The sequence below is a fragment of the Macrobrachium rosenbergii genome, chromosome 15 (assembly GCF_040412425.1).
Source record: "Macrobrachium rosenbergii isolate ZJJX-2024 chromosome 15, ASM4041242v1, whole genome shotgun sequence".
NCBI lineage: Eukaryota > Metazoa > Arthropoda > Malacostraca > Decapoda > Palaemonidae > Macrobrachium > Macrobrachium rosenbergii.
The window spans coordinates 43,395,830-43,404,681 of record NC_089755.1 but is presented as its reverse complement, the minus strand read 5'-3'; the positions used below and the strand labels follow the sequence as shown (position 1 = coordinate 43,404,681).

At 36.6% G+C, this 8,852-nt stretch overlaps 1 protein-coding gene across 1 annotated transcript; it reads left to right on the top strand.

Annotated features, from left to right (window-relative positions):
- The first annotated feature begins 1,601 nt into the window (after positions 1-1,601).
- Positions 1,602-7,834, top strand: LOC136846602 (zinc metalloproteinase nas-4-like). Its single transcript, XM_067117490.1, has 9 exons — positions 1,602-1,955; positions 3,098-3,268; positions 4,323-4,413; positions 4,925-5,042; positions 5,556-5,754; positions 6,008-6,163; positions 6,671-6,857; positions 7,089-7,208; positions 7,604-7,834. The coding sequence occupies exons 1-9, from the start codon at positions 1,845-1,847 to the stop codon at positions 7,720-7,722; spliced, it is 1,272 nt and encodes a 423-aa protein (XP_066973591.1). The 5' UTR covers positions 1,602-1,844; the 3' UTR covers positions 7,723-7,834.
- Positions 7,835-8,852: the final 1,018 nt, after the last annotated feature.

Below are 8,852 nucleotides of genomic sequence, written 5' to 3'. Positions count from 1 at the left end.
ATTAATCGAAAAATGGAAAGTGTGGACAAAATTAGTTCCTCACTGGGCGGGTGGGTTCCGTTCTCAGCTAGCACTCTGCTGTCCGCGAGTTCGAATCTCCGACCGGCCAGTGAAGAATAAAGAGGAATTTATTTCTGGTGATAGAAATTCATTTCTCGCTATTATGTGTTTCGGATTCCACAATAAGCTGTAGGTCCCGTTGCTAGGTAACCAGTTGGTTCTTAGCCACGTAAAATAAGTCTAGTCCTTCGGGCCAGCCCTAGGAGAGCTGTTAATCAGCTCAGTGGTCTGGTTAAACTAAGGTATACTCAATATCTTCGAAAGGGTTACCAAACAAACATTTTTCACTTCTCTGCTGCAGTTTTAACATTGCCACATAACGAGTCTTGTTATTATGAAATAAATTGTTTGTTCATTGCAGAGGAAAAAAATGGGAATGTCATTATTTATGAAAGAACTTGCGATAACGAGAACGTAATTATGAAATAAGGGAGAGGGCGGCGCGGAGAAGAATTTAGATTCCACATTATTATTATGATTATTATTATTATTATTATTATTATTATTATTATTATTATTGAACATATCCATATTGAATAAGCTAAAATACCATTACTTGCTACGCAACTTTTCGGAAAGCAGAATACTCTTGTATGAAAACAAAAAGCGAAGAAAAGAGAGAAAAAAAGGGGTAGTAAAATACAAATAAAAATACGAACTAAATCAAAGAAATCTGAGCCAAGGAACAAACTGTCGTTCATTCGAAATAACAAAAATTGAAAATGCATGAGGAAATTACTCTGCGTTGAATGTCTTGACGTTAACATCGAATATACAAGTTTCCAGAAATTTATTTCAGGAAGGTATAAATAATAACACCTAACGGGTTTTCTGATGTTTATTTATTTATGTTTATATTTCTTACGTAACTGCTTCGTGGGATGCCATTTGGATACCTAGTTTGACGTCTACTACAACGTGATATGTATGAATTTGTTATCTTTGTTGCATAAGAGTAAAAATATTCAACATTTTCTATTGTGCGCAAATTTTAGTGTAATGTTTGCCGATGACGTAACGTGCGTCTGCGATATAATGTGAAGTATTTCTTAAATAGAGGAAACATAAGCAAGTGACCTGGCTGCAATGTCCTCTCGTTTCAACGTGATACATTAGCCTTATGCAACTGCGTTATGCCAACCACACACGCCCTGTCCGGTCTCTTCTCATTTCCTTCGTGTATAGACGTCGAATCGATCATTACCGCCAGCGGAAACCGAACTCAAATTTCTTTTCACCGACTTCAAATCGATCACTACACCTACCAGCGGAAAGCGGAATGCAGAGCACATCGAATCCGAAAGAAACGAATTTTTCGTAAACATCCGGAATACTCCGAAGCGAACCAGGTTCCGACCATGACCCTTTCGTTCTCCACTCCCGCCAAAATCCCTCTTCGGCGTGACGCATATCTCTCCGGACACTTCCAGGTGGCAGCGCCCAATATGCTAAGGGTCTAATGATTTTAAAGTTTCCGTTCGCTAGAAAGAAAGGTCCTAACGGGGAGGATATTTTATTGGGGTGTGAGGTCTATAGGGGGACGGGGGACCGGTGTGGTGCCACGTCAAAGGAGTAATTTCCGTCAGGGGAGAGTATTTAAATAAAGAAATTCGGGACTCTAGAGCATTACCTTCGGCGCTGAGGACAGTGCACCATCTGAGACGGACAGCTGGAATATAGATCACTATAAAAGAATTTACTCCTCAGCCACCTCTGCACAACTCACTATTCGAGCAACGATCTCTGCCAATCTGTCAGTTACTCTGAGATTCTGAATTTTGACAATGTCTTGGCTCGCTCACGCTGTGCGGATCTTCTTCGTATTTTGCCTTGTACACCAGGGCAGGACTTCACAGACCAGTCTCCCTGATGTCATCATAGGAGACCCAAATTCGGTAAGAGAACAAATTTGCAACGTGCATTACCCATTCTTGTCTGTTTATAGCAAAAAAATTGTTTGTGAGGTATTATGGTATTTGTGAGGCATATTTAAGATTCTAAGGGTGTAGAAAATCATAAGTCTATCTGAGATAAGTCGGTGGTATGAACAGAAGTGAACGGTTTGTTTTTGGCAAGTTTTAAGTAAAATGTAAGTAAGGGGTGCTGGGTATGAGAATGTTTATAATAATGTCAGAAAGTTGACCATGCTCTGAAAATTTCAAAGTGAGTTCAAAATGACAGGAAAGGGAATTTTTTTTTTTCTGTAACCGAAAAAATGAGAACTGAGAAAAAGTTATAGACAAAAATTTTCGTAGAATATTCTCAAGAAATTAACAGGGAGCAAGTTACTATTATGTTTTCGACAACAAACGCCTCTCCAAAAAGGGAGCGTTTCCAGTTAAAAATAAAAAGTCACTGCAAAATTTATTCTTTTAACTGATGAATTCAGAATGAATCTCTATAACATTGGCCACTGTCATGCACTTACATCCTCTATGTATTATTATTATTATTATTATTATTATTATTATTATTATTATTATTATTATTATTATTATTGGTGAAGGAATCCACAGTGATGTCAGCGTAAATAGATATTGAAAAAGTATATAAAACTGACTGAGAAAGAGAATCGAGTAGGTTCTCGAAAGCTCTCGTTTTAAATATATCTTGAAAATACATTCACACTGACATCAATGCGAATATCTTCGCTGTTTAGTGACTCATGCGATTATTATTATTATTATTATTATTATTATTATTATTATTATTATTATTATTATTATTATTATTATTATTATTATTATTATTACTATTATTATTATTATTATTATTATTATTATTATTATTATTATTATTATTATTATTTAGTGTTGAATGTTATTGCTGCATCAGCTGCATTCAATTTATGTACAGAGTTTTCTCTATCTTTCTAGTAACTGATTTTTCTGGGTTACTGCATTCTGCTATAACTCATCGAAGTTTGTCATTTTCGGAGGGGAAAGCAATGCAGTTGTTGCTGTTATTATTATTATTATTATTATTATTATTATTATTATTATTATTATTATTATTATTATTATTATTATTATTTTAGGGGAAATATGACATACTGGGCCCTGCCATATCCGAAAAGGAGCTGGAGGAGAGCCTGAGCCTCAACATTACAGAAGACTTCGACCCCAAGGAAGACCCGATCTCCACTTCGGGTTTTTACCAGGGGGACATAATAGTCGAAGATGAGGATCACCTCATTCAGATCGTCAACGTAAGGAGGCTCGCCTGTTCTTTGCTTGCATAGTTTTTGTTGTTGTTGTTCTTTTGTATTTCTTGTTTTATGGTTTTTTTTATTTGGTTTCTTTGAATTTGTGTAATGATGATGGTGATAATTATTATTATTATTCGTAGTAATAAGTCTGTAATCATCATAGTGCTGTAGTGTTGTTATTATTATTATTATTATTATTATTATTAGTAGTAGTAGTAGTAGTAGTAGTAGTAGTAGTAGTACTGTTTTTAACCATCCCACCGCGACAGTATTGTTATCAATATTACCATTTCCGTTACTTCCGTTAGTTAACGCTTTTTACATAAGGGACTTACTGCGTTTTTACCGTTTGCGTTGATGCCTACAGCTAAACAAAACTAATATAGGATTTATCTGCACTTTTAGTTAATAAGTACTTTTTATAGTTCTTTGTGGTTTAGTTATACTCGGTAGAATTTTATAATAATCCGTAGATCATGTTCCCATTTTTGTAATAGTCGACTACAGGATACAGAGCTTACGTTATCCAACTTTAGTCATGCAAATGCTCAGTGTGAAGAAATACTTTTATAAAAGAATTCATTCAGGATTTCCATGCTGTCATTCCAGTTACATCTAGACATTGCCAATGTTCATTCCTCTCTTTCTCCCCCCTCTCTCTCCACACACACCGTAAGGCTCTACAAATATCTGTAACTGTTAAGTAAGGAAATAAAAATAGATATTTGCACCATTTTCGCGACACAAAAAAAGATTGGAACCACTTTTTTATCATCCTCCTCCCCTTTAGCATTTTCATGCTGTCATTCTAGTTACAATAATGTTCATTCCTCTCATTCTCCCCGCCCCCCCGCCACCGCCCGCCCCCCGGCGTAATGATCTACAAATGTCCATAATGGTTAAGACAAGAAAAATAACCATTTGTACCATTTTCGCCAGACTAGAAAAAAAACTGAGACACCACTCTTTAAGAAAAGAATAGACATTTGAACCATTTTCATCAGACGAGAAAAAAAAATTGAAACCACTTCTTTTTTATTATCCTGTTCCCCAGGGCGACCCACAAGGCCAACTCAGCGCCATCAGGAATCCGCAAAAGGCTTGGCCGGGAGGATCGATTCCTTACGTCATATCCTCTTCGTTCTGTGAGTTTCCGAGTAGCCTGGTAATTGCAAGTCAGAAACATTGTTCCTAGCTCAGCTAGTGTCTATTGTAGCTTTTTGTTTTTTCCTGTAGGAAGGGAGGAACGTATCGCTAGTTTGTTTGGTTGTTGGTATGTGCATGAGTACAAACATGACCTAATTCTTGAATGTTACACACACACACACACACACACACACATATATATATATATATATATATATATATATATATATATATATATATATATATAAAATGTATTTGTGTGTGTGTGTAATATTTTACAGGTGCAACCTACTTTTCATTGTAAAATTGTAAAATGAATTTCGTAAATAAAGTACCCATGTTGAATACACGTAGTACAAAAAAAATTGAAAATAATCCGGTAAAAAGTTTGACAGCAATATAAAGACGATTAGCTTACAAACAGGATAATGAGCTCATGGATCAAACTCATAGTAGATCAGTATGTGTATTTATTTAAAAAAAAAAGTGAAGTATCGCTTTCCCTTACAGCAAGCCAAGAGAGGGGGCTGATAGCCAGAGCGATGGCCGAATATCACCAAAAGACGTGCATCCGCTTTGTGCCGAGGTCATCGCACCGGGATTACATCCACATCTTACGAGGGCAAGGGTATGCATCCGTTCATTAGTCATGCTATAAAACAAAGGCTTTGTTTTAGTATATCCTCTCTCTCTCTCTGCGCTCCTCCCTTGTCTCAGTCTTCATGCCTCTCTTAATTTCAAAGGCTCTTTGTTTACTTTGTCGTCACGCCTTTGTTTACCGGGTCCGTAATCTTGCTTTTCTTCAATAAATCCCTCTTGTCTGAACCAATACTTCGGTTTCTCTGCTTTCTGGCAACTTCACTGGGTGCCTAGAAGTTCGTGGTATATTATTTTCTCTTTCTGAATGCATTTTACCTGAATAAATTTTATCTTAGTCGACTCATATTCGATAGCGTTTATCAGCGTCTGGAAAATTCATTCGGCCTGTATCAATTCAATGTTTTACAGCTAATGGCTATAATCAGACTGTTGATAAAATGATTAGGTGTATAGGTTTCTAGTGTTTTAAGTATTATATGCCTTTTCTGTTTGTTTTCCGTGACCTTTGATTGATAAACTTGTCTTTTCTTTTCCACGACAGATGCTCCAGTTCAATTGGACGAAATGGCGGCTCCCAGGTCGTATCTCTCGGCAACGGCTGCGTTCATTTCGGTGTTATCATCCACGAGCTCATGCACGCAGCCGGGTTCTGGCACGAGCAGTCTCGTTACGACAGAGACAATTACGTCACCATCTACTGGGCTAATATTCTTCCTGGTCTCCAGTATAATTTTGATAAGGTATATTGCAGCACATGGTTTCCATGAAGTCTTGTTAACACATACACATTAAATTGTATTTGTTTATTCATTTACTTAGGTTAAAAACAGGAGCTTCCTCCTTTGAACAAGTTCGTCTTTTGTACATTGTTTTTTTTATTTGTTGACTCACATTTCAGCAGTTTTTTTTATTCTACTGCCGCTCTTGTAGCGTTCACACTAGGCCTATGAAGTGTCTGCTTAAGCCTAAACAATGGGCTTTTCTCTCCTCCAGAACTCCAATGCCTTCACGACCGACTTAGGCCTACCGTACGACTACTCGTCCATCATGCACTACGGTTCGTACGCTTTCACCAAGACCTACGGAGCCCCGACCATTGCTCCCAAGAGATCGGGAGTCACCATCGGACAACGGAATGGGTTTTCTGAGGTAAGGCCTGCTTTTGTCCACGTCCTTATAAATTATCCATTCTTGGCAAAGAATTCCTTCTGATCTTGCCATCGTGTCCATACCAGACGTTTCCATTTATCTGGGTGGACAGTTTGATACTCCGTGTTAGGGAAAATGTTTAGTTGTGTAAGATAATGTTTCAGCTCGTATCGACGGAATGGGAACACGAAGTTTAGATAAACGTTCCATACTTTTGAAAACGTGCAAGACTATTAAGCTCTATGAAACTATTCCTTTTAGTGTGTGTGTTTATATTTGTATTATATTTGTATATATATATATATATATATATATGTGTGTGTGTGTGTGTGTGTGTGTGTGTGTAGAGAGAGAGAGACGCAAGTTTAATTCCTTCCTTCCATCATGCCGTCCAACCACTCCAACTCCTCGTCTTCACTGTCCTAAGCATGAATGCTGAATGTGCCCCAGTGCTTATCTGTATAGCCAATTCAGATCAACTTCTTCATTTTTTTTTAATTATTGCAGCTAGATATACAGAGCCTCAACTTGCTGTACAAGTGTTCTGGTGTCAAACCAAGCCCTGGTCCAGGACCAAAGCCAGAAGGATGCACAGACAATCATCACTACTGCTCATCTTGGGCATCTTTAGGGTACTGTGGGAGCAATCCAGGCTACATGCACATCAACTGTAGAAAGTCCTGCAATACATGTGGTAAGTTCATCATTGGTGTTACACAAAAATCATATTTAGCAAAGAAAACTTTTCTTGGTCAAGTGATTTTCCTGAAGAAGTACCAATTACCTCAAAACTGTCTCCAAAATACTATGCAAAATACTCTAAAAAGATCTTAAAATTCTTGCGGTTGTGAGAATAACAATATATAAAAAAAAAACAGCAAGTATTAACCAGATAAACGTAAAGTATATTAAATATTATTTGTAGACGGAGGCACTTGCGCGGACATCGGAAAATACTGCGTTAGCTGGGCTGCACAGGGAGAATGCCAGAAAAATCCTGCATATATGGGCCAATACTGCAAGCAGTCATGCAAGCTCTGTGCAAGTAAGTATGGGTAAATTAGTACGGGAAAATGTAACAGTTGTATTTACATTTTGAGTTTAATTACGACTTTTGTCTGAAGAACAATACTCTTATTTTATTAAAAATATATCGTGATCATTTTCTTGTACCAGCCTTTCTTATGATTAGGCTAAAAAAATATTTTTGTGTAATATCACCATTTAATGAAATATTCCAAATCTTTGCATTTAAGTAACAATTTAAGCGTTTCCTCTTAATTATCGCTAATAATAATGATTTATATAACCATAATCAATCCTCAATTTATGTCAAGAAAACATCCCACTCGATTCGAAAAAAAAAGCGGACTAATTGTCTCAGAAACTTAATTTTATCAGTGAAGATAATTTAACGAGCTTAATTGATTCTCACTGAAGGCACTAAGAGCTGTTACGATTACAACCAATACTGTGGAGACTGGGCCAGGAAAGGAGAATGCACGAGGAATCCTGCTTACATGCGACTGAGCTGCAAGAAGTCCTGTGGAATGTGTTGACCTGTAAGGTAACCTCCGTAGGAATGACAATAAGTTCATTTGTATATTGTTAATGCAGTCTTGTTGTTTTGCATAATTTTTTTATGAAATAAAAATACTAATTTGTTGTAAATGATTTTTTTTATATACCAGACATTTCTAGGAAAAGTTTTAGCTTGAATATTGGAGTTGGCTCGTGGAAAGTGAGTTCACGGTGTGAATTTTTTTTTTAGTCATTTAGTGCAAAAACAAAAGTAGAATAACTGTATAGTGGGACACTTATTCGGCACGCGTTATGAACCTATTTCTTATTTTTAAACAAACATTTCTTATGATTTTGATGCGCGAGAATTGCATAATGGTCTGTTATTTGTAGCAAACAAATTTGTTCATCAAGGTAGTTTTCAGCAGCTTACATTATCTGGCCTTGGTTGCATTTACTTAGTAGGTAGATGCTTTGAGTAAAATCGTCCAAAAACTGATTATTTCGACCATTTTTACTATTTTTTTTTTGTACCCAGAGCATTGTAGGTAAGATGGGTGACATATAATGTCTTGTCATATTTTCTTATTTTTCATCAGGAAAATACATGAATTATGACGAAATATTATTGGTTTTTGGGTTTTAAGTTTCACCAATAAAGCGGGATCAGTCTTAGTTCCTTAATCCTTTGGTGTACGCCTGGAACTATTTGCTCCTTGGATAACAGGAACGTAGCTCCATGGATGCATTGTTATAGGCGAGTTGAATTTTTTGGGTGTTTTTAACATTCCTGTGGTTTCGTTTTCTTAACAATATGTTTTTTAAAGATACATAACCCCGTTGTATCCTTCAATTTGGCCCACTGGGGAGTTTGATGTGGGGGGAAATACCGATTGAAATACTGGGATGCACTTTACATCCTTGTAATACTTGTAAATATTGACTCCGATTAAGGTTAGGTTAATGAACGTTAAGGTGAGGTCAGTGAACTTAATTAAGGTAAGGTTAATGAATGTTATGGTGAGATTAATGGATGTTATTAAAGTAAGGTTAATTATCATTTTAAAAGTGACACATTGAAGTAGTTAATTGACATGGTAACCTAGGCTAAGTTATGTTAGGGTGTGTCTGGGATTTGTGGATAAAGCCTCCCCTGGGTATGTTGGGA